We start from the raw sequence: 25296 nt of genomic DNA, 5'->3' as shown, positions 1-25296 counted from the left end.
AGCAAATAAGTCCTACGATATCGTAGTTTGATTTTAAATAGGATAAAAAGTTTATCCGCTAATTTCTCTTATAAATTCTTTATTTATTTTTATTAATAAAATAGGTCATATATCTGTAGCTGATAATCAGATACGAAGGTTGAAGGATGAGTGATAAAAATAATAAATTATTTAATGTTTAAGATTTATTATTAGATATAAGGAAAAAAGGGAAGATACGACATGAAAAGTCACTTGTGTTATATACAGTAAAGAGAAGATATTTTCTCAGTTCAGATTGATTAGGCGGTCATGCATGGTAGCTTAACAACTACAGAAGATCTACAGCTTTCGCCATCCGTATCCTGGATCCAACGGACGAGATTTTTTGCCGACATCCATGCCTAGGACACGTGGAGTGGGGATGTGGCCACTACCAATTCACGGCTCCATTCGTCGTCTCAAGCCTCGAAAATATCTCGTTCGCCATCCGGCCTAGATTTTAATTAATTGAGGCAGGAGTTTATTTGAGATTTTTTTCCTCTTCGAAAGCTCGCGTCTACAAGGTTGCCCGATAGGATTCATTTGCCACGCCAGCAGCGATGGAGTGGTACGAAATGCTTATTTTTGATAAATTTTGGAGATGTTTTTGCTTTTAGTTTGCCAAAAAGGTTTGAATGGAGATTCTTCTCGATTTCTTAGTCATTGGTGAACAAAAGGTGAAGAAGTCTTCTCTCAAAACTATCCAATTTCTTCTCCGGTATGAATGAAAACACACCGATTATTCTCCTTTTTATCCCCTTAGAGACATGATGATCTTAGATGCGAATCATGTGCAGATAAAAATGATGGAATGATTCTAGCCAATGTACCCACTACCACCTATGCTTTGTGACATCATTTTCATTGCATGCTTAATTGTACTCTCCATGATCAGATTTCTCCTAAAAAGAAAGATATGCCATTTATGTATCTGTTAGGAGAAGGTGCATATGATGGCTACTCTAACCCTCAATTATTTGCCATAATTAACATGAGTTTTTTTTCTTCATTTCTACCAGACAACAGAGAAGAAAAATAAATAAAAACAGAGTATTTGATGCAAAATTTCCATCTGAAGAGGAAGAGACGACCGACAAGTTATCGCATTGGTGATTGGTCCATGCCAGCAAGTTCCAGATGGATGAATTCCCGTAATGTTTTGAATCAGGACACAGGCAACATATTGGGACACAGGTATGCATGGCCAATCCAAACATAACAACACAAAATTTCTTATAGTAACATTACTATGGAGGCTGCAGAGAGCACCACACGGTTCCTCTTCTTGTGAGTTATTTAAAAAATGATAGCAAATAATGGAGCCGTTGATCAAAAGTTCAACATGACGCCATATTACAAAGAACAGATTTCACTTCCTGTGTCATCAACAGAATTCCAGTAATTAGAACTGAACATGACGTGTACAGATTTGGCTTATGATCAACAGAGATCCAGTAGATCAGGATTGCACAACGTACTACCGTCCCTCGTTTCAGATAACGATATTACATAAGAAGGCACACACGAACTATGGTGATATTATGGGTTGGATTTCATACACCTTAAAAGGCAAAACGAATGGCTCAGGGTAGTTGATTATACACGACCTGATACAACATAATGTCATCATACAGGGCAAAGCACAACATGCATGATTATTACTGTACAACATGCAGGTTGTGAGGCAGCATGGACAAGTTAATGTGAAAATGGATCAATGATCATTGGAGCATAGGCACTCATCAACCAACTGGCGCAGGTTGGGGTTCTCCAAGGCTGCTGCAACTCTCTCCTTGTCATTCAGTTGTTTGTTTACTGTCATTTGAAACCCATCACATGTTAATATCACAAATACTAAAGTATCCCAGCTGCAATTCTATTTTATGCTATTGATATTCTGCTGATTGACAAAGTGTCTGGTAAGGTTGGCCTACTATGGCAGAATGTGATGTGTTTTGAAATTATTCAGCAATATATTCTGGTGTAGGAAACAAAGAAAAAAAATGAAAACAAATGCTATGATTTCACACAAATCAGTTTGATACTTTGATAAGCTAGTATGAGAAAAAAATATGGGGCAGTCGATGGAAACAAAAATGATTGAAAGAAGAAACTTTAATAAAAGAATTACATGTTAATCTGAACAGAATGGCATCTTTGTTGATAGGCTGCAACATAGCATCTATATGTTTACCAAATAATGCTCAGTTTGACATTCAAGAATAGGAACAAAGAGTGGCCATCACATTTGATGCATGAGCCAGACTTATGGACGAAATCTATATTTATATGAATAGGCACATAATATTCTATTCATACTCACCTGATTCTTCATTAGCAAGAGATCCTGGAGCAACTTTAATGTCAACCTGCAAAGTAATCCAAACGGTAGGATTACAGAAAAACTTGATAGCTGAAACCAACATAAAATCAGAACAATTATGCGTGGTACTGGGGTGTTATGTTGAATTAATGGTGATAGAACACATTCGAGGAAACCAGTGTCATGAAGATTATAAGGTGGAGTCTGCCATATTTTGTAAGATAAGTTTGTAGTAGAGTTATCTAGTATGTCCGATATAGAAGATCAATTGAGAATCTGATAAAATAAAATGAGTAAATTTTAAAAACCTACAACTATTTTGACATATGTTGCAAAAAACTATAACTTCTGATGCTCATTTCAAAAACCTACAACTATTTTGGTACGTGTTGCAAAAAACTACAACTTTCTCACTGTGGGCTCACCTGTCATCTTCTATGGCATGTAATAGAAGGATTAACTATGAGCCCACCTATTACCAGAGGATGACAGGTGGACTCATGGTAAGAAAGTTATAGTTTTTTGCAACATGTGTCAAAATAGTTGTAGGTTTTTGAAATTTACTCAAATAAAAAAGAACAACTTGAGGCTCAGTTGCAACATAGTCATATGCATTTAAGACAAGTGAAGGAACCAACGAAATGACTTGTCAAATAGATAAGAAATATAAATCCATGAAGGCCACTGTACCGAAAGCCGATCAGCCAATGGAGTTTCATGGGATAGGCAAAGCCAATATAAGGTGTAATTTTATGGGCGCTTACCCGACGTCACTGTAGCAGCACGCTACTGTAGGATCTATCTATCTTTAGATTTGATTAGGTTCTTGGATCTTAAGTTAGACGTAAGATAAGCTTCCAGGATCAGTCCTTTTTTTATTGCATTCGCAAAGGGATAAAATTTGTTAGTTTATTATTTGTTAGCACGTATATCTTAGGGGCTTCTTGATATAAAGAGAAGGTCACGTCCTTTGGAGATTAAGCAAGAAAGAAATAAACAAAATCCCCATTCCGCCGGCTGTTCAGAGCCTCCAGGTTCGCCTGGAGGGCGAATTTGCCTCCACCCCAGTCCTCAGACCCTAAATTTCCATGTAATACAGCTACTCCGAGCCTCCTTCTTGGATGGAACGAGTCCAGCTGAGTTGAGAGGACAAGCACACTGCCGCCAGTTATCTAAACCAGATCATTTAAATATCGTATTGCACCAATCTTGCCAATCACCATCCTATGCCAGGTCAAAATAAATTGTCTCCATTGTTAACAATGACAATTACCCTTAAATTTTGAGGTTCAAAAGTACAGAATTACGGTGTCCTGATGGTAGATAGGTTAATGAAAATATTCCAAAATGCATCCGCATATGAGCTTCTAAGATCATGAATGTTATATTGCAGCCTTGCAAGGTTTGGCTTGTTTGGTTCTCTTGGTATAATCGTGTTCATGCCTTCATGGAATTTCAAATATGCACAATTGCACATATGGTCATATGCACATGTTGTAGGTTCTTGATCAATGAATCTTGCAATTCCGTGTGTCTCATATTTCATAACACATAATGACAGAAGAAATTGAAGCAATCGCATAGCATAAGCTTAGGTCTAAAGTGTTGGATAAGCATAACATTAAGTATAAAGCATCTCAGCTTGTCACCATAATAAGGATTCCAGAAGTGTAGAAACATATTAAGCACCTTGAAATGCGGAGGGAAGTTCTGCATCAACTTAAGTCGGAGACACAGACCAATGACTGTGGCCATACTACAGTGCTGAACAGTTGGAGTGAAGGTTATCCTAAAAGAAATTGCAAGATTTAAGCAATCTTGAAAAAGCAAAGCTATTATTTCTACAATCAGGCAGTTCAGTTTTTCTTCAAGGCCAGGATGAAGTTAACTGACGATGCTCCCAAATAAGCAAATCCATCCTCACACCCAGAGACCGCGTATTATGAATGGATATGATCAGCAAGGTCAGGGCAACTGGCTAAAGCACGTGCATACTCTAAGGTGGAACCAAACTCAGAAGGTGCAAAAATGTTTTAAAAAAACAGCGAGGCGGCTCAGGACTACACCTTCTCGCAGACCCACTAGCAAGTATAGGCAATTCCCGCATACCCTATTCGAACGATCCTACTCCAATCTCAATCAGGAGACAGTAGAGAAACCCTACATTTGGCTGCTTGTTCCCTTATTTCTCTTTTCAAGAAAGGAATTCCAGATCCAGAAAGCTGGATCGTGCACGTGTTCTACAATTCAACCACAGACCCACAAGGACTCTGAGACTTCAAAGAAATCTCAGAGGCATAACAACACAGTCCGCTTTTCTTTTTTCTTTCTTTTGAGTCGGGTTCTTAAGACAGGACATCAAGAAGATGTCTTAATCGCTACAGGAACACAGACATTAAGCACGACCTCCCTATCCCCAACCCCTATGGTGGCGTTTGGATTCTTGGAAATGGCAGGTGGGAAACGAAAATAGGGAGGGAAGGATATCTTTTGCCATGTTTGGTTGGCGGGAATGGGAAAAGAGGTGGGTTTGGGATTGGGGAAAGAGAGGTTCATTTCCCACCGATCCAAACCCAGTGGGGAGGGTGGGTTATGATCAGGAAGCTTCCTTTTGGTTGAAATTGCTCTTGCCTTCTTTCACTAGCTTCATCCCAAAGCAATGGCGCCAAACAAGGAACTGGATTAAAACTTCATAACCCTAACCCAACCCTACCCCATCATATCTAATCTGATTTCCTTAACCCAAACGCACCAGCTATCCAAACGCCACCTAATGCAATACCCTAGTCACAAGATTCGACAGCTCGTTCCGCAGCAACATTTTTTTAGGACAGTACAAGGGCAACAATGGAGTGCCCAGATTTGAATTGGTGACACGAGGATTTTCAGTCCTCTGCTCTACCAACTGAGCTATCCTGACCCTGCGAGGATATGCACACAGTATACAGTATGCGTAATTACGTACTGGATGCGCCCGAGCTTCTCGTCGACGGAGACGGATTCCTGCGAGAGCACGCTGAGCTGCTCCAGCGAGTACGGGTGCTCCGGGTCCTTGATGTCCCGCACCGTATCTGGCACACGACACCACCGCACGCGCATCAGCCCCACCCTCGAAGCTCGCTGGCTACGCAACAAGGAAGTGAAGGAAACGATCGAAGGGGTTCTCGGGAGTGCCGTACCGAAGACGTCGAGCGCATCGAGCGCATGGGCGGCGTGGTGGTGAGCGGCGCGCTCCGGCCGCTCGTGCACCACCGGGTTCGCGTTGATCATGCCCAATGTCATCTTCCGCCCAACTTTTTCTTGGACGCGGCGGTGCGAATTGTTGTTCCCCCCTTTTTTTCAGAGGATGGTGCGAAACTGCGAATTGATTTGGGAGAGGAGAGTGGAAGAGAAGAGAAGAAGACGATGAGGGGAAAAAAGATTTTTTTTTTGTCGGGTCTTTAATCATTGGGCGCGGCGGTGCGAATTGTTTTCCCCCCTTTTTCCATAGGATGGTGCGAAATTGCGAATTGATTTGGGAGAGGGGAATGGAAGAGAAGAGAAGAAGACGATGGCTCGGGTTTTTAAATTATGAAAATTTTGATGATTTACCATTCAAAATTTGAGCCTATTTAATTATAATACCACTCAAGTCAGTGATATATGGAATCGTCTAAGTCTATAACTACAAGTTAAGATGGCATATAATCAAAACCCATTTTTAATGATGGCAAATAATCAATCATTGGTGTGCTCCCCTGAGCTACGGGAAAGTGTCAAGTGGGCCGGACCGTATTGATCATTCGGCCTGTGGGCATCCCACGTGACTACTTGACCTTTTTTATATTTCAAAAATTAAAAAAATTAAAATAGATGTTTTTTAAAAAAATTGCAAAACTAGACCACTGTCGTCTGTTAGAAAGGAGAAAAGGGCAGGCGACAGGTTTAAAAATAAAAATGTTGTGTTTCATTGATCTCAAAATTCAAAATTCTATCAAAATAGTAAAAAAAATTCTAAAAAAACTTGGTGGTGTAGAATATGTTATGATCTAGAAAAAAATTCAGACAAAACTATGATTTGTATAATGAGAAAAAAATTATTTTACAAGTAGTTATTTGAGTTGATTTTTTTTAAGAACTAGATTATAGCATCTCTATGCTATATATATATTTTAGAATTTTTTATGACTATTTCAATACTATTTTGAATTTTAAGAGCAATAAAATATAGTCTTTTTATTTTTAAATCTTTTATCTGTTGATAGAGCGGCATGTGTCTGTCACCCTTTCCTTATGCGAATAGTCTAGTTCTGCAATTTTTTAAACGGACTCTATTTTTGAAAATTTTATTTTCGAAATAAAAAAATAAAAAAATCGTGACTACTCGGACGGTCTAGATCATGTGACCCATGGGCTTTTCGCCTGGTCCACACCGAAGTGGCTGCCTCTTCGACGACATGCAAAATGTCGCCTTGGAGGGGCGGCCGGCGATGGCAGCGGCCGCTGCCAGCGACCACTGCGCGCGGCTCCTGCAGCTCTACCAGACCGCCGCGAACCCTTCGTCCGGACGCGCCGTCCACGCGCACGCCGTCAAGGCCGGCCTCCTACTCAGCGCCTACCTCTGCAACAACCTCCTCTCCTACTACGCCGGCGGTGGCGCCGGGGGTGGATCCTTCCGGGACGCGCGCCGACTGTTCGACGAGATCCCCGTGGCGCGGCGGAACGTGTTCACCTGGAACTCGCTCATGTCGATGTACGCCAAGTCCGGCCGCCTCGCCGACGCCCGGGCCGTGTTCGCCGAAATGCCCGAGCGGGACGCCGTCTCCTGGACCGTCATGGTCGTCGGGCTCAACCGCGCTGGCCGCTACGGGGAGGCCGTCAGGACGTTCTTGGACATGGTCGGCGAAGGGCTGGCGCCGACGCAGTTCACGCTCACGAACGTGCTCTCGTCGTGCGCCACCACATTGACCGGCGGGGTTGGGAGGAAGGTTCACTCCTTCGCCGTCAAGCTCGGGCTGAGTGGATTCGTGTCCGTCGCCAATTCGGTGCTCAACATGTATGGCAAGTGTGGAGATGCTGAGACAGCGAGAGCTGTGTTCGAAAGGATGTGGGTGCGGAGCGGGTCAAGCTGGAATGCCATGGTGTCGCTGTACGCGCGCCAGGGGAGGATGGACTATGCTGTATCGATGTTTGAGAACATGCCAGAACGTAGCATCGTTTCATGGAACGCCATCATTGCCGGCTACAACCAGAATGGGCTTGATGCCATGGCATTGAAGTTCTTCTCGCGAATGCTGAGCGATTCTTCACTGGAGCCCGATGAATTCACAATCACCAGTGTCCTATCGGCTTGCGCTAACCTCCGCATGCTGGAGATGGGGAAGCAGATGCACTCCTACATCTTGAGAACTGGAATCCCCTACAGCGGTCAGGTCATAAATGCTCTCATCTCAATGTATGCAAAGTCTGGCAGTGTTGAGAATGCCCAGAGGATCATGGACCAGGCAGTGGTTGCCGATCTAAATGTGATCTCCTTCACTGCTCTCCTGGAAGGCTATGTCAAGCTCGGGGACATGAAGCGGGCAAGGGAAATCTTCGATGTTATGAATAACAGGGATGTTGTTGCCTGGACTGCAACGATTGTCGGCTATGAGCAGAATGGTCAAAATGATGAAGCCATTGATCTCTTCAGGTCAATGATCAAAAGTGGCCCAGAACCAAACAGCTATACGCTTGCTGCTGTTCTTAGTGTTTGCGCAAGCCTGGCATGTCTTGATTATGGCAAGCAGATCCACTGCAAGGCTATCAGATCATTGCAAGAGCAATCTGTTTCCGTCAGCAATGCCATCATCACAATGTATGCGAGGTCCGGCAGCCTGCCATGGGCGAGGAGGGTGTTTGGTCGCATTTGCTGGCACAAGGAGACAGTCACATGGACATCGATGATTGTGGCTCTAGCACAACATGGCTTGGGAGAAGAAGCTGTTGGCCTCTTTGAAGAAATGCTTCGTGTTGGTGTGAAACCAGATCGCGTTACTTATGTTGGCGTGCTTTCAGCGTGCACGCATGCTGGTTTTGTAGACAAAGGAAAGAGGTACTACGAGCAGATGCAGAAGGAGCATTGCATTCTACCAGAAATGAGCCATTACGCATGCATGGTCGACCTCCTTGCCCGCGCCGGCCTGCTCACAGAAGCTCAGGAATTCATCCAACGGATGCCTGTCGAACCAGATGCAATAGCCTGGGGATCACTCCTTTCAGCTTGCAGGGTGCACAAAAATGCAGACTTAGCAGAACTCGCAGCAGAGAAGCTGCTGTCAATTGATCCTGACAACAGTGGTGCCTACTCCGCCATTGCCAACGTCTATTCTGCCTGTGGGAGGTGGAATGACGCGGCAAGGATCTGGAAGCTGAGGAAGGACAAAGCAGTGAAGAAGGAGACCGGTTTCAGCTGGACTCATATACACAACAAAGCCCACATCTTCGGTGCAGACGATGTACTGCATCCACAGAGGGATGCAATCTACAAGAAGGCCGCGGAAATGTGGGAGGAGATCAAGAAGGCCGGCTTTGTCCCCGATCTCAATTCTGTTCTGCATGACGTCGACGACGAGCTGAAGGAGGAGATGCTGAGCCGCCACAGCGAGAAGCTTGCCATCGTGTTCGGCCTCATCAGCACACCTGAGAAGACGACGCTGCGGATCATGAAGAACCTGCGGGTGTGCAATGACTGCCACACTGCCATCAAGTTCATCTCCAAGGTCGTGGACAGGGAGATCATAGTACGAGACGCGACGAGGTTTCATCATTTCAGAGATGGGTTCTGCTCGTGTAAAGATTATTGGTAGGACACCTTTGTCCTAAGTTGAATGCGAGATTTTTTTTCTTTTTCATGTAGCCGTGGCCAGTGTGCAAAAACAACCGCCTCTGCAATCCATGATTGATATTTGTTAACCATTCAGGTTAGATAACAATGTAGTTTAGTATTCTTTCATGCTAACCTTGAGTGAGATCTTTTCATTGTCATATATGAGAAATATGTTAAAGCTTAGCATTGGTGCATAAAATACGTAGTATATGTGCATCCTGGTTCATTCATTCATTATTTCGTAAATGCAGAGTAACAATGGTATCGTTAATGTAAAATATTGCTCGTCTTTCCTCATCAGTTTCAGCCTTTTGGTGAAATAGTTAGTGCACTAAGATTTAAAGGAAATGTACATTATTTTTCGTCCATGCCAACATGCTTTCCATGAAGGATCTGCCCTCTGCTGTTTCATGGTGCCGATGATTTGGATTTATCGGCTACAGAGACCAATTCAGAGAATCATAGTCATCATTGAAGGAAATTTTGGTATTTCAGCACAGATTGCAAAAGTTGAATCCTCAAAGGAACTTGCAAGCCCAAGCAAAATCATAACGCATAAGGTGATTTACTGATATTGCACAGCACAATTGATACACGCCCAGCGATGGGAAATCGAGATAGGAAGCAAAAAAACCCAGAACAGCAATGCACTTGTTATGATACTGGCATGTCAACTTATCTCCAATCTTTGACAAAAGCATAATTGTATCATGTCAACTCACCAAAACTGTGTCAGTAATAGTTCTCAACATAGTGAAATGCTATATTGCCTAGCTACAGTATCCAAAAAATAACCTATTTTCTAAGGAACAGAAAGGTGATCCTTCAAAGGGTCATGAATATTAATCACTGAATTGACCTCACTTAGAGCCTACATCAACACCCTTCTTTCCTAAGAATTCCTTTGCCTCCACAATATCCTGCAAGTAAGTCAGGCTCAAGAAGTGAGAATAAACCGAGTAAGTTAGGCTAAAAAAAAGACGAATATCAGTTCGCATGGATTTCTTTCTAATGGTCAGTATGAAGATCCATGTGTGATACTGCAAAGAGGGCTCAAAGAGTTTCCAAGGTTCCTCGGTTTATTCATGGATAGTTTAAAAAAAAAATTAGCCCCTGGGAGTAAAACAGCTAACCTGTTGTAGTAGTATAGCTTCTTGAGGACAAGTTGGGAAGAACATAAGTCCAAATCCAACCATAAAAAGGCCATAGCATCCAAGAGCCACTACCAGGTAGATGGGAAGCTAAAACAACAACAAAACATAAAGAAACTTGCAATATATTTTTAAGAAATTAACAAGTGAAAATCGATGACACTGACCAACCAAGTATAACTTCGAGGAACAGTTGACGTTTCAAGGAGAGAAATCCAGATGGCTGAGATTGCTACCAGCATTGCAACAATCTTGAATATGTGCTTCATTTGGGAAATGTGGTGTTTTCCTGGCATAAAAGAAAAAATAAGGATGACAAAATAAAACATAGCTGAATGCTATGGACAATTGATTATTTTTCCTAAGACCCAAGCTGTTGCAACACAGCTCAATTTGATCCATGTTCATCCTGGCAGTGGTGGGTTTAGTCCCACACGGTTACTCTGGTTAGATTTAAGTCGGGCATCAAGTATAAAACCTTGGAGAACCATCCATGCAACCATGTTGAACCTTTCAAGGAAAGTGGGGAGGGAACCTTAAATGCTAGTACCTAGAACACTACAGTTGTGGTCCATCGGGGTAATGAATAGGTATCAAGAAGGCTCAAATACATCTACAGTGGATTGAGTAGCAACCTGATGCACCTTCTGGTTGAACGGCACCTAAGCATGTGGATTGTTGTGGGAATTTGTGATTTCATCAATAGATCGAACTCACTCTAGAGCATCAATTGAAAATGTGACTCTGCACATGCTTATCAGCACTTGATTCAGGTTCATGGGGCGATAAATTGGTTCCTGGAGAACTAATGGAATGGTGCTCCCTGAGAATTTTCTTTTTGTCGTAGGGATAAAGAATAATCGAAAATAAGTAGTGAAAAAGCTACCAGAGGGAGTGCATTAGCATCAACTCAATATTGAATCAAACTTCTTTTTAAATTCAATGATAAATAAGAGACCTTATTGCTGGACAACGCATAGTGCAGCTATGCCCTATTCCATCGTGCAATTTGTTGCATAGGGCAGTTGAGTAAAGATTGTTCTGGATCTAACCGCAAGTAGAGATTCCTTCATTTACCCATTCTTTTGAGATGAATGCACGTACTTGTTGTTTAACAACAAGCACAATGGTACAACTCGGTGAAATATTCTCTTTTAGAATATTCTAACTGATGTAGTAGTTTTCTGACAAAGGGCACAACGCAGTACGACGTCACTTAAACAGAAACATTAGCACAACCGGAACATAAAGCAATCGATCTATAATAAGGAATTGAAGCGTGAACCGAAGCATAACCGGCCGGAAATTGTTCAGATCAATTTAGCAGTTGATTCTGTGTTTATCTGGAGGACCAAGAATAATCAGATACCGCCGCCCTAGAGCAATTGCCAGCCACTTTGCCGGGCAATCGCCAACCACTTTGTCAAGCACAACTAGCACGATCCTCCTAATACTGCTGCACAACTAGGAGTTAATACCCTAGACCAACCTAGAGAGCCAAGAGCCCAAGAAACAGGCTGTTTACCTCGGATCTTTGAGACAGTTGGCGCACGGAGGCAGGACGGGTGCTCGATAGCGTCGTGTCGGCGGGAGGGCGGCGCGGCGGCGACGAGGATGACGTCGTGGCAGCGGGGGGGGGGGGGGGGGGCGAGTGGGTTGGGCCGGCGGCGGGAAGCGACGACAGCGGTGGAAGCGGCGTTGGGGAGGACGCCGCTGCCGTGATGCGCCCGCGTCGCTGTTGTGACTCGCGCCGGTACCGTCCCCTGTCCTCCGATCCCTTGGTCTGGTTCGCTGGCCCTAACTGAAGAATGCAGGGGCAATTTCGGTACCTGACCTTAGAAAAGGCGGAAAAGAAACGGATGTGAAAACAGGGGGAAGGAAAATACGGTCACAAATACTTGCGTTTTGAATCACATCTAAGATATTTAATATAAAACATATATAATTTATCTTCGAATATACTTTTATAACTCCTAAATTAATTGAATATTAAATATATTTTAATTAAAAATAGTGATCAAATATATATATCGAAGACCCTATCATATCTAAAACGTCAAGCTTGTTTTAACCGGTAGGAGTAGTGTCTAAGTACTTCCTCACATACCACATATAAATCCATCGCAAGTCCAATGTACCTCTTGGCTTCATCATTCCATGTATGTCCACGCTTAATCATTGTAGTAAACTTGTCACATATTTTTAACTATAGCAATAATTAATTGATATAATACCATTGTACTACTCACTTCAATTCTTGTGCCAAGTCCAAATGCACTTGTATATTTGGGATCGTGGAGAGTAGCATTTAGAGCAAAATGGATTCTCAGCGTCGTTCTACAGATGCCCTCTCGTCAGTTTCTGATTGCTCTGCTCCCAGCCTCTCACCCCGCCTTTAATCAAGAGAAAGGACGATGCTGCGATTTTCTCAAAAAAAAAAAAACGATGCTGGAAGTGTTCTAAAGGGTAGGATTATGAATGATTTCCGACTTCGCAACATTTCATGACATCGTACTATCATAATCATCCCGGCATGCTTCGATGCAGCAAGGTCTCCGATGCTAGTAGTCACAGTGACCGGGCAGAACAAAAGCATCCCATCAATAGCGAAGAAATTTTTACTGCTTTACAAACACCAACGTGTCACAAAAAAACTAGATGCTGTAAAAAATATGTTGATTCAGAAACTACATAGTTTACATTACTAATCCAGAATTGGAATGATTGGCACAACACAAACACACACAAAAAAATGATACGGAACTTTCCAAAATTTTGGCTTCCAAAATGTAGTAGTTCCATGGCTTTGCAAGAAGACTGATCCAAAACCGAGATAGCTGTAAGATTATTTTTTCAGGGCTGCAGCTCCATGGCGCCTTTCCTTCTTGTAACGAGATTGATCCGGATCGAAGCCACCTTCCTCCGCACCATAGACAGCCCATGAAGGCGTCATGGCCATGTAATCTTGGCTCTTGAAAGGTTTTCCAGATGTCACCTGTATTGGTGAATGAGTGTGTTAGTTAATTCAGAGATAGGATTATCTTCTTGGGTGTGCCACATACTAGTTATTCAGTAAAGCTCACCAGTTCATGGAATCGGTCATAATCTATCCAAGTATGCCATTTGCCATTTATCTTGAACTTATCCACCTTCGCGAGTAGGACACAGCATGAATGAGCATGCTCACATGCTACTTCGTACACACCGCCGCTTTTTGATGCCAAAACCTCAGAGAATTTCTGTACATCGGAGTGCCAAGGTACATTTTCCATTGTCAACTTCGAAGTTGCTGACCTGTATGCATTATCATAACATATAACATGAGAAAACCAGCAACCCACCAGCAACCCGTAAGGCCAAGCCATAATTAAAAGGCACTTACGAGCCACAGTATGTTACACCCTTGATTTCAATGAAATCGGGTTGGCCAAGGTTTAGCAATTTTGCATATGCATCAATCTCTTCTGCATTCCAGCCTTTAACCAGTGTCAGTCGGTAAACTGTTCGTTGATCTTTCTCATGCAGGAACTTGAGTGAATCCTAGTGAGGTGACAAAGTAGAAGACACAAAGAAAAACAGTTAGTATTTGTAGACCTTGCATTCATGATGTGCATCTGGAAATCTTCTACATCTATACCAGGAAACGCTCCCAGAAGTCTGAAAACAGTGGCCTATCAACAGCCTTCAAGCTTTCCTTTGTAGCTGCATCCACACTGACATACAGCTGCAAACATATTGACATTGTCAGTATTCTTTAGAAGTTGCGTTGAACATTCAAATACAAAAATCTGAGACTTAGTTCGACGCTATTGAGAATATGACCTGAGTGATTGCTTTCAACATCTTAATCTTTTCAGGAAATTGAGCATTTGTAACCAGAAAGGTCGATATATGTCTGCGGTGTAGCTCATCAACCAGAGCATTTATCTCAGGGTACATTATTGGTTCACCAACCAGAGATAATGCACAATGTCTAGGTGATAGACCCTCTTCTAGTTTTTCTGGCTTTACTCCTGAAAATGCAAGAAGCAGACAAGCAGTATTCTTAGCCAATAAAGACTGCAGTGAGGTTGCTTGATAATGGCATAATGCAAAAGTTTGGAACTGGACAACATAATGTCCAATATCTAGGTTGCTTGATGTAAAACCTAAGCACAGTCGAGCTAAAAAAATATTAAAGAAGGCTGCACATTTGATGGTTCTTATAATCTCTTAAGTGAGCAATTTTACCAGGATGTAAACTTTCTTTAAGCTGTTTCCAGTTCAGGCAAGGAAATTTTACAGGCATTTGAAATGACTGCCCTAGAGTTTTTGATTGAGCAGTAGGATATGCAGTGCATTGTACAAATGACCACTCACATATAATTCATATGGAGAACTTACACACCTGGTACACCTTTCATTTGCTTAACCATCTTAGTGTGCTGGTCAACTGCGGCATTTACAATGTCAAGAGGATCATCCATCTTCCATTTCCAACTCTTTCCAACAGGATTTGTGTGATGCCTCCAGCAAAATACACACTTATTTGCACAAGCCAAACTTGGAGTTGCCTCCATGCATCTGCCAAATGAGCATATAAACAGAAAGCAAGCAATCAAGGTCGTCAAACACATAGTATCATATGTTTTTTAATACAACTTAATTATGGTTTTTGCAATACAATACCTAAGCAGCAAATATTTAAGAATTACGTTTAAAAATAGGATTAATTGCACATCCAAGCCATCTATTGTACAAGTACTCCAAATACGCTGTTGCATAAACAAAAGATTTCACCTGTGACTTTCTATGCCATAAAATGAGTGCTTATAACACCCTCCACGTCCTCGGAGCTGTGACTTAGTCCATCTACAAATCTTCACTCCACTATGCGAACCAATTATTTTGTAGCCCTGTCATACAAACACAAACACACACATGCACGATGGATTAGTATACTGTAAAATATAGTGGAAGTATAGAACAGACCCCAACTTTATGCAGAATGAAAATACATAAACCTAACACATCAGCTACAGGCAATAATTATAAAAATATCAAACATCCATCAAAGTACACTTTCCACTTCATGCAAGAACATAATTGCGCAACAGCAACAGCAACCATAGTGTTCACCAACAAGAGTCTGGTATCACTATGAGAATGTCCTAAGTCTTAATCAGAAGCATCTGAATGATGCTTGGTTGCTTACCTGCTTCTCCAATCTCACTATACTGAAAATCACTAACAATTCTACAGAAAACATTTTTACTCTGTTAGAATTAGCAAGATAGTTGGATGGATTCTTGAAGGGAACTACTTCCATAGTTATGGCTGTAATTAATAATCTCCATCAATCCTCAACTTTCCTAAAAATATAATTGCTCTAATTCCTAATTTGTGCAATCAATGCCAGGCACATAACTACATATAGATCACGCATGACAAAAATAATACTCCATTTTCCTTTCAATACAAGCTGGAGATTCTTAAGTGCCCTATAGCTCCAACTACAAATGTGTAATTTGCATAATAAAATGTAAGAAATGCTCACTTGTTTCTCTAAGCTCGTCCTGATGATTGGTGTGACCATCTCCTTCACACCGTTCTCCCCTCCATTCGCCAAACCACCCTCCACCTTCCCATTCTGCCTCCTTGACGGCACCTTCCCAGCAATGTCTTCCATGTCAACCTCCCCTCCTGCCACCTCATCCTCCTCATCGTCATCGGACTCCTCCCCTTCCAAATCTAACTCATCAAGCCCATTGCTCTCTGCATTAACCCCCTCGCCCACCTCCTCCCCCTTCACCACACTCAACACCCTCCCACTCCACTCCTCGAACACCGCCTCGAGATCCCCGCCATCCACGTCGCCCTTCCCGAGGGGGACCACCTCGACGGCGCCGAGCGAGCGCAGCCACCGCGAAAAGCTCCTGGCGGCGGCGTTGAAGGTCTCCCCGTAGGCCCGGGACCCGACCCCGAAGACGGCGAAGCGGAGGCCGGATAGGAGCAGTGCCCCCGCGCGGAAGTCTGCAGCGGACTCCTCGAGCCAGCGCGCGAGGAAAGCGGCGGCGGGCGGGGGCGCGCCGCCGTCGTGGGTGGAGACGACGAGGAGGAGGAGAGGGACGGAGGGGAGGTCGTCGGGTTCGAAGGCGGCGGCGTCGGTGGCACGGGCGGGGACGCCGGCTTCGGAGGCCAGGCGGACGGAGAGGCGCGCGGCGAGGGCCTGGGAGGTCCCAGTGGCGGAGGCGTATAGGAGGGTCGGGGCCGGGGTGGCGGGGGCCGGGGAGGGTTTGCGGCGGAGGCGGAGGGATTTGTAGAGGAAGAAGAGGGTGGAAGAGGAGAGGACCAGGAGGAGGGCGAGGTGGGAGGTGGCGGAGGCGGAGGCGGTGGTCGCCGTCGGGAAGGGAGGCATCGCGGCGGCTGTGTGTGTGGGAGGGTGCCGACTTGCCGGTTCGGCCAGGGCTTTGCGGGGTTTGGAAGCTTAGCTTTGGGCCTTAGTGGACTGGGCCTCATGCATCAGCTCGGTATGCAAGTGTTCTTTTTAATCTAATCCCATCTCAACAATATAAACACAAAAATTGATTCTCACGTCATGTCTTCTCTTACTTTCCTCCTATCTAATTAAAATCTCTAAAATTTAAATAATCTATCCAATTTTGTCATCTACCCTCGTCCTCCAGTCTTTCCGTCTTGTTACTAGCTAAAAATATAGAACTCGTTTTACTAATAAAAATAAATAAATAAATTAGATGAGAAATTAACAGATAATTTTCTTCTTATTTTTCGGATTTTATCTAAAATTAAACTATGGTATCGCTCCCGATATATTCATTTGGCGGCACTCTCACAGTGCATAATATCTCTATACCTAAATTTGTACTCGATATTATCCAGTCCAATATTTATATTTTCGTAGTAACACACGTACATTTAGCTAGTCTATTAAAAAAAAACTGCTGAAACTGATGTGAAATTATGGTGATCATGCAAATTCAAACTTGGATGTTTTATTTTGAGTGGAATTCTTATGCAAAGGATCTACACTTTTAGTCTTCACATCCTTCAAATTTATTTGATGTCTCTGAGTTGTGGGAACTCGTTGAGTTGTAGTCCTGAACAATTCTGAGCTAGGAGTTACTCTGACAACTGAATATCACCAGGCATCTAGCATGGTCGTGTTATGAGAACTTCTTAAGGTACATGTGGCAAATTGCTGATTTCTCTGGTACAAATGCAAGGCTAGAAGCCTAGAACAGCTCAAAATGAGAGAGCAAACTACGCATCATAAAACTTAGATGTTTATTCACATGTTACACTCTGCAAAAGTTTGGGTTCTGGGATCTTTGCACATTGTTGCAACTTGCAACTTACAGCAACACCAAGCAGTGGATTCAGTGCTACAGTCTTTACATATTGTTACATTTTGAAACAACAAGCAATCTTGAATTTTGTACAAATCCATTTCCAGAACCCAGGGAGTCCTTTCACCGAACCAAGAGCGGGCGTCCTGGATGCAGCTTCCAACGAACTTATCAATGTAACGCTAACCACAACCAATCATCGCTTTGGACCTAAACTTGCCAACAGATAGTGATAGATGGCTAGCAACTTGTGGTAGGCAATGAATGAAGAAATCATATACATCTATCCCAGATTCACAACTGATGATATCACAGAACCGGGGGAATCAACAAAAGTATCGCTCAAAAATTGGTATGCTGCAAACCTTGTAATTCAAATATTAGCTTATGGCCGCCACGTTGTTTTCCTTACAGACATGATGCCCTCCTTGTCCTTTCTGAAGGTCATGACAATTTCCCAGTGCAGTGATTTCAAAATTGTCTCCAGTGGGTCAAGGATCTCGAGTTTATCCCTGATGATGGCCCAACCCCCAGGCCTCAAAATCCGATCCATCTCAACCACAATTGCAACAGGTTGCTTACATCTATATAATACAAGAATGGCGTATCAAGAGTTGCACATAGCTACGGTATAATAGGCTTTTTCTGGTAATAGGCATAAAGCTCATGCACAGACGTGTCTAAGATATAAAGTTGGTTACTTAACAATTCATTGTAAAGTAAATGTTGTGTTACAAGAAAAGCATGAAATCCAGAGGAAATAAGCAGAATACCAGAACAAGACAATGAATTCCCTATTTTGAGTACAGAAACCATACCAAAATTATATGATATCCAAGTAAGGCTAGTTTTTTCAATAACATACCTGATCTTCAAGCGTGAGAATAAATGGTCAGCATGTAAAAGATCGTAGGACCTTGGATATGTGCTAAATGGTTCACACCAATCATGATAGACACCGATCAGGCCGCGCTCATAGATAATGGGTAGGCTGTCAGAAGCATGCACAGGAACAACATTCATGACCCAAACTTTTTTAGAAGCCAATGCAGCTGCAAATCTGCGAGAAAAAAATCATCAGCTGTTTCAATACATGTAATTTGAAATACAGTGCATATTATTGAGACTGGGTAATTTGAGAATTAGAAAAGGATATTTGTACCCTCCATATAGAGCCTTCATATCCATTACATTTCGGATATTTGACCAGTTGATTCCCAACCCATCCAGATATGATTTCTCAACAACAGCCTTCCAATGGTTATGGTCAGCAGCCACCCTTGTTTGCAAGTCCCCAAGCCAGTCAGGGAAAGTCTCAAGCCTCTTGGGCCACTCCTCAGGCCAGTCACTGCCTCTTTCTTCAATACCAACAGGTGCTTTGTGCAGGCAATGTTTGATGTGAATATACCTAAAATAGAAAAATGAACTTATTGGTGTATGAATCCAAAGTGAATTATCTGGTAAAACATAGATGTACTCATCGGACAACAGCATAGTGATGTAGCCCAAGTATCCAAGATCCAAAGTACCATGTAGTAGCTTTGTTCTGGTCTTCCTTGCAAAATGGAGGATCTTTTATTGCTCTCAGATCATATATCTCATTTGAGGCTGGTCGCTGAAATATCTTTACTCCAACCTCACTGACATCATCGCTATTGTAAGCTATTGCGTTCCAACAAAGCGCAGTCATTGATTTTGATATTCCTGAAAACGTAGAAAGAAATGGGGAAATGTAAATGGACAGAAAGAAATTTGAACCAGTTGTCTGGAAAATAAGATAGAACAAGACAAGTACTAGCACTTTAGAGCATAATCTATATGACATCAACGTTTATAATATTTCATCGCTTTTCTATGTACATATTACATCATTGCACTATGGCATACCTTCTTCACTCTCCAGGTCAGCACTTTTGCTTGATATAATGAAGTATCCTCCTGGACGAAGAATTCTATTTATCTCTAGGAGAAGTTTTCCACCTAAGCCATATACACAATCGTTCAACATGTGAGTAGATAGTCAAATTCTGGATCTAAATAAAGGAATGAAGCAGCACAGACATACCATTAGAATGCCATGGTATGTTGCATTCACCACAGTGGATAGCATCAAATACACCACTGGGGAAGGGTAACCTTCGTGATCCTAGACTTCCAACTGTTGCAGGGATGCCACGTTCAAGGGCAACTTGCGCAAGGTCTGTTTGATCATTTGTAAGGCCTAAAGATAGCGTTATCACATCTTTCTCAAGTAGAGCAACACCAAAGGCAGCACTTTTGCATCCGATGTCCAATACTATGTGAATATTTTTACCCCAGTCAATGTCAGGTGCCATCTAAATGACAAACAAAGTTGTACAGATTGCGTTAAGAATTATAAGACATGTGAGAATGCCTAGAAGACTCGTTGGTCAAACTACATGCAGATGCAGTTCAAAAATCAAATAATGTTCAATCTTAAATTTTAGCCGACGTCCATTAAGTTCATCTTGTGTTGGCATAGGAAAATTAAACCTAGGGATTCAAACATTTTCACAGGACACTGCATTACTGAATGCAGTATCATGGTAAGTGACCTCAAGATGATGAGGCCACCTAGCAAACACCATTCAGGAATCAGGGCATGATTGGAACGTTAATTGTGAGGGGAAAAACTAGGCCAATGAGAAGTAAGCATGGCTTTCTGAGCTATATCCTCCTATAGTGAAGACGATCACCGCATGTCACAACTAGCTATTGACCGCATCCACGCAGCATGGACAATCTTAGACAAGCGCCAACAATGTACATCCGTGCACTATTTCCTAAACATTGCTTGTATATTTTCATTTCTAATCCCACACATTTGCCAAAAATAGGTCCACTTAATAAAATTAATTTACAATGCAAGCTATCAGGAAATGTGCAGAACCTTATTTACCAGCGCTCTTTCTGCATACAACTATTGCATCTGATCCAAATGTGAACATCCAGCAATTTTTTTTAGGAAAAAGATCCAACAACTTTTACCTCGTCAATTGATTCAACATAGTGTCTCGCACCTCCTTTGAACTCCCATTCATCCGGTGGGAACATCAAGTACTCGCCGGTGCGGTTAAGCCAATTGTGACCCTTAACATAACTTGACAACCTAGGATGTCCAACATTCCCATACCAAACCTGCAAGCACAACGATTCACCACAAGAATGACCTCAGCAATAATCAAATCACGGTTATTCACGTCCAATTATGTTCAATTCCTTTCTCCAGAACAAGTATTATGGTAATCTCCTCACCTTGTCCTTCCTCTCCGGCCATGGAGCAGGCTGTTTATACTCATTGGGCAGTGACACCAGGCACGTCACCGGGGACCTCGGGCAGCTGCGCTCATGGTGCCTCTGACTCCCATCCCCATCGAAATCCACACAAGGGCTATAGTGGTGGCCGCTCTTGGCACTGCAATGCTTCCAGTGGTAATGCACCCCCGGGCTGAACAAAGGGGGGAGCTTTCTCTTCTTCGTTGTAGACTTCCTCTTTGCCGCCTCGGGATCCTCCTCCTCGCCGTCACCCTCATTAGACTCCTCTTCCAATTCCAGCTCCGGTGGCTTCTCCTCCTCTTCCTCAGGCGCTTTCCCCCCGTTGTCCGTGTTTTCCTCGGGCATGGGCAGCTCCGCCTCCTGTTCCGGCTCCCACTCCATATCTGACTCCGGCTCGAGCTCCTGCTCCGGCTTTTTCTCCTCGGGTTCTTGGTCAATTATTGGAGACGGCTCGGCACGATCAGCCTTTGCCGCCGCGGCATCCCGCGAGGCGGTGGCATTGGGGCGGTGGGAATGTGAGTGGGATCCGGACGGAGAAGGGTGGCGCTTCTTGTGGCCGTGGGGGGCAGAGCGGGGATTCCTATGAGTGTGCCCGCCCCCGCCGCCGCTGGTGGTGCGGTTGTGGGAGGCGGGGGGCGGGGCGGCGACGTCGGCAGCGAAGGAGGAACGCTCGGTGGAGATCTGCTGGGAGGAGGAGGTCGGGGAGAGTGAGGTCCAGATGATGGCGAAGGAGAGGCCGAGCGTGATGGCGAGAGCGACCTTGGCGCCAAAGCCCAGCGGCGGGCGCCGGCGCCAGCAGCCCAGGAGCGCGGAGGAGGGGCGGCCGGGCAGGCCGCGGGCCACCGTCATGCGGCGGCGGCGGCGGCGGTGGGCGGGTGGGTGGATTGGTGGGACGAGGCTGTCGGTGGGAGTGGTTGGCGTGGACTCTGGAAAGGAGGAGGGGGAAGGCGGAAGCCAAGAGAAGCGGAGTGTGGCAGAGTGCGGTAGTTGGTTATTGCTGTTACTGGCTTTGTTTCCCTTCAGTGACTTCACACTCCAAGCAACATAAATGGTGAATGTATTAGCATACTACGGCTACTTTTTATTTTCCCTTCTTATCTGATAATCAACAACTAAAGTGGTTTTTTATGCATAAACATAAAAATACGTAGTAACTTTGGACATTATCATGCTCTCCAATACTTAACTTTGACCACTAATATCTGTTGCAATTTATTTATAAGTATACCAAAACTATAATATTATAAAACTATTTTTTGATAATCTACTGATACCAATTTCAAATGCTCAGTCCAAAAACATTACTAGCATGAAACAAAACTAAGAGTATAAGCAACACGATGTTTTACTATATGCTTGATTGGAGCCTTTGCAAGTACATGAACAACAAATGATATCAACCCATTTTAGAACAAGGAGCACAAGTCTAGTCTGACTGGATCGTTGAGTTCGTAACCGAGAACTGAAATTTGATTAAAAGAACTAACTCTAATCAAGAACTAATGCTGTTTTGTTTCTTGTTTGGTTGAGTAATTAAGAAGGGAAGTAGGGGAGGTGTCATTCTTATTTTTTTTAGAGATGTTGTCACTCAGTGAGCTGGACATGCCACCAACAGGTAGGTGGACGGGGATCATCTCTCCAACTCTGTTCGATTTTCCCAATCGAGAATCGACCCCAGGACGCGAAGACGAACATCTTGGTGCACCAATCAGTCAGCTGACACGAAGAAATCACAGTGAATTTGCAGCTGAAATCTTTTGTCCCCAGATTCCTCACTTTCCTTCTGTAAGTCTATACGCCAGTTCCCTCTTTCTCTGTGGTTCTGATCTGATAATTCTCGAGTTTTCTAACAAAGTGCCGATGATAGAAATTGATATCTTGTGAGAGTTTTGGATCTAAAAGTTTTTAACTGGTTGTAACTTTCAATACCAAAATCGGAAATTCCAATTTAACAGATCGGAACATCCGATGGTATCATCGGAACATCCGATTAAATATTTTGATCCAGTCCGAAAGGTTCTATATTTGAAAAAATCGGGCATTCCAACATGATCGGAACATCCGATCGAGGGCATCGGAACATCCGATTAAATATTTTGATCCAACCCGAAAAGTCTATGTTTGAAAAAATCATACATTCTGATATGATCCGAACATTCAATCAAGGGCATCAGAACATCCCATTCAAATCAGATCGGAATTTTTGGAAATAGATTGAGTCGAATTTGAAGGCGTGTTTTGATAGATTCTAACTCAAAACGGGGCAAGACTGACCCACTTATAAATATAAAGGGTCACGGCTGATTGAGATTATCTAACAACCAATCGATCAAATATAATTTACTATATCTTCTGTTTTTACCTCTTTTTTCTTAATTCTCTTTTTCAATCTACAGTGCTTCATGCTTTTGATCTCCACAACTAAGGACAAGCTACTGATCACATGTGCTCTGACGAGTCTCTCCCGAGTGTGGAAGACGACGAAGGTCTAACGGCGTAGCGCCACGACTAGGGTTTCCTGGTGCTGCACATCGGATACATAGATCAGAACATCCGATTCTGACATGAAGTTTCGGTCAATTTTGCACACGAGATACTCAGTGTTTGGCGTGTGGCACTTTTACGCATCAACACACTTTTTGACGACTCAACTATGGAAGGAGATTTTGGCTATCTTCTAGCCAAATTCTAAAGCCCTAGATATGTCTACTTCAGAGATTGATAAAGACAATATCATCGTCATATCCTATGATGAGTTGCCGGAAGAAGCGTGATTGGCATTTGAGGCTGACTTGGAGCAACGTTGGCAGCAACTCCTCTCGTGTCATGTGAAGACTCGGCAAGGCATGTTCAAGAAGTAAGATTCTCTATCGCCTGCCGTCCAAAACCCTAAGGTACCAACCAATGTAAGCACTCAACTCTCTATCTCTCATGAAGATGTTGCTAATGTGATTAATCAATTTGTTAGTGCAACCATGGCTAATAGTGTTCAAAAGTTGGTTGAGGATGCATTGGTTGATAGGATTCGACCTCTAGATTTACAAATACATGAAGAACAAAATGTGAAAAAAAAACTTATACTACTAATGTCAATGCTTCAATTTTTCCTAATGTTAAAATATTACCTAGTGCTTCTTATGCGTACTTGAATAATCCTCATGATGGTTAGAATTATATGGGTAGTGTTGCACCTAGTCATATTACCGTTCATGCTATTAAAACTGATGTAACACAAAACTCGTATCAAATGTTACATGTTAAACACCATGCTTCAACTTTGGCTCAAGCCTATAGACATGTGTAAACATCTTGTTATCAAACCGTAGCATATAGTGTTCTACCTATACCGCTATAAAGGTTGGGATCCCTTATGTACTGACACTTGAGGAAAATTTCACCACGTCACCTCCTATTACATCCTATATGTCGAATGTGTCTACACCATAGTTGGAGTCAGTATTTAACCCTATTCGGTCCGTGGTCGATTAAATTATGTGAGAATAAGTAGTTACTGTATTAAGGGAATAATTCGGTGTGGAGGTTAAAAGAAAAGCTCATGTATACTAGAATCCATATCCCGAGCACTATGACACAATTTTATACCCTCGCGATTTCAAAGTTCCTAATTTTATGAAATTTATCAGAGAAGGTAATAGAATAATTAGGGAGCATGTAGGTCAATTTCTTGCGCAATTAGGTGAGGCTAATTCCAACGATATCCTAAAAATTAGATTATTTTCTTTGTCATTGTTTGGAACTGCTTTTACATGGTTTACATCTCTTGCTCTCAATTCTGTACATGTGTGGTCTCAATTAGAAGAAAAATTTTATGAATATTTTTATAGTGCTGATACTGAACTGAGATTTTCGTATTTAACATCAGTTAAACAAAAATACAATGAATCTATTGCTGATTTTATTAGGAGGTTTAGAGATACAAAGAACTGATGTTTTAACTTGACGTTTTTTGAAAAAGACTTGACTGAATTAGCTTATTTGGACTTATTATCTTATCTTAAGGAAAAGCTAGAAGGTTATGATTTTTAAGATATTGGTCAAGTCTTGCAAAGAGCTCTAGCACAAGAGAGTCGGACTAAAGAGTCTAAAAATTTTTAGATGTCAAGTGATAAAGTGAGAGTCGATCGTCCTAATATTCACATGCTTGAATACGAATCCAAAAACTCAGACGACGACGATGTTGATGTGTGTGTGGCTGAATGAGCTTGGTCTTCTAAGTCTAAACTATTCATTTGCACTGCTCTTAAGCTAATACCTTCTAAGAATCGACAAGAGAAAATTAAATTTATTTTT

General features: G+C 42.7%; 4 protein-coding genes and 1 long non-coding RNA gene across 8 annotated transcripts; 2 read left to right on the top strand and 3 right to left on the bottom strand.

Moving 5' to 3' along the window:
• The first annotated feature begins 318 nt into the window (after positions 1–318).
• Positions 319–1925, top strand: LOC133913435 (uncharacterized). Of its 3 annotated transcripts, XR_009909029.1 has the most exons (3): positions 424–589; positions 1041–1215; positions 1698–1925. It is a non-coding gene; the product is annotated as an uncharacterized LOC133913435 (long non-coding RNA). The 3 variants fall into 3 exon arrangements; XR_009909028.1 differs by having other exon boundaries at positions 319–589; positions 1041–1925; XR_009909030.1 differs by having other exon boundaries at positions 319–698; positions 1041–1925.
• Positions 1599–5857, bottom strand: LOC133913434 (protein AE7-like 1). Of its 2 annotated transcripts, none has more exons than XM_062356586.1 (5): positions 5524–5854; positions 5310–5415; positions 4034–4133; positions 2345–2390; positions 1599–1836 (listed from the first exon to the last, which is right to left on the bottom strand). In XM_062356586.1, exons 1-5 carry the CDS (start codon positions 5624–5626, stop codon positions 1736–1738), a joined length of 456 nt encoding a protein of 151 aa, XP_062212570.1. In that variant the 5' UTR covers positions 5627–5854; the 3' UTR covers positions 1599–1735. The 2 variants fall into 2 exon arrangements, with proteins under 2 accessions (XP_062212570.1, XP_062212571.1); XM_062356587.1 differs by having other exon boundaries at positions 1789–1836; positions 2345–2434; positions 5524–5857.
• An 868-nt stretch (positions 5858–6725) lies between these two features.
• On the top strand, positions 6726–9406 carry LOC133913433 (pentatricopeptide repeat-containing protein At2g22070-like). Its single transcript, XM_062356585.1, has one exon. It carries the CDS (start codon positions 6733–6735, stop codon positions 9169–9171), a length of 2439 nt encoding a protein of 812 aa, XP_062212569.1. The 5' UTR covers positions 6726–6732; the 3' UTR covers positions 9172–9406.
• A 417-nt stretch (positions 9407–9823) lies between these two features.
• Positions 9824–12159, bottom strand: LOC133913432 (dolichol-phosphate mannose synthase subunit 3-like). Its single transcript, XM_062356584.1, has 4 exons — positions 11868–12159; positions 10510–10631; positions 10325–10432; positions 9824–10111 (listed from the first exon to the last, which is right to left on the bottom strand). Exons 2-4 carry the CDS (start codon positions 10609–10611, stop codon positions 10052–10054), a joined length of 270 nt encoding a protein of 89 aa, XP_062212568.1. The 5' UTR covers positions 10612–10631; positions 11868–12159; the 3' UTR covers positions 9824–10051.
• A 766-nt stretch (positions 12160–12925) lies between these two features.
• Positions 12926–22020, bottom strand: LOC133910783 (probable methyltransferase PMT28). Its single transcript, XM_062353054.1, has 16 exons — positions 20965–22020; positions 20698–20847; positions 19754–20024; positions 19576–19668; positions 19218–19392; positions 18851–19096; positions 18554–18748; positions 18076–18272; positions 15879–16789; positions 15122–15237; positions 14730–14905; positions 14165–14355; positions 13980–14066; positions 13725–13882; positions 13426–13636; positions 12926–13337 (listed from the first exon to the last, which is right to left on the bottom strand). The coding sequence occupies exons 1-16, from the start codon at positions 21832–21834 to the stop codon at positions 13188–13190; spliced, it is 4197 nt and encodes a 1398-aa protein (XP_062209038.1). The 5' UTR covers positions 21835–22020; the 3' UTR covers positions 12926–13187.
• Between the last annotated feature and the right edge of the window lie 3276 nt (positions 22021–25296).

Source organism: Phragmites australis, chromosome 3, assembly GCF_958298935.1.
Source record: "Phragmites australis chromosome 3, lpPhrAust1.1, whole genome shotgun sequence".
In the NCBI taxonomy this organism is placed as follows: Eukaryota; Viridiplantae; Streptophyta; class Magnoliopsida; order Poales; family Poaceae; genus Phragmites; species Phragmites australis.
This window is presented reverse-complemented; position numbering and strand designations above follow the sequence as displayed.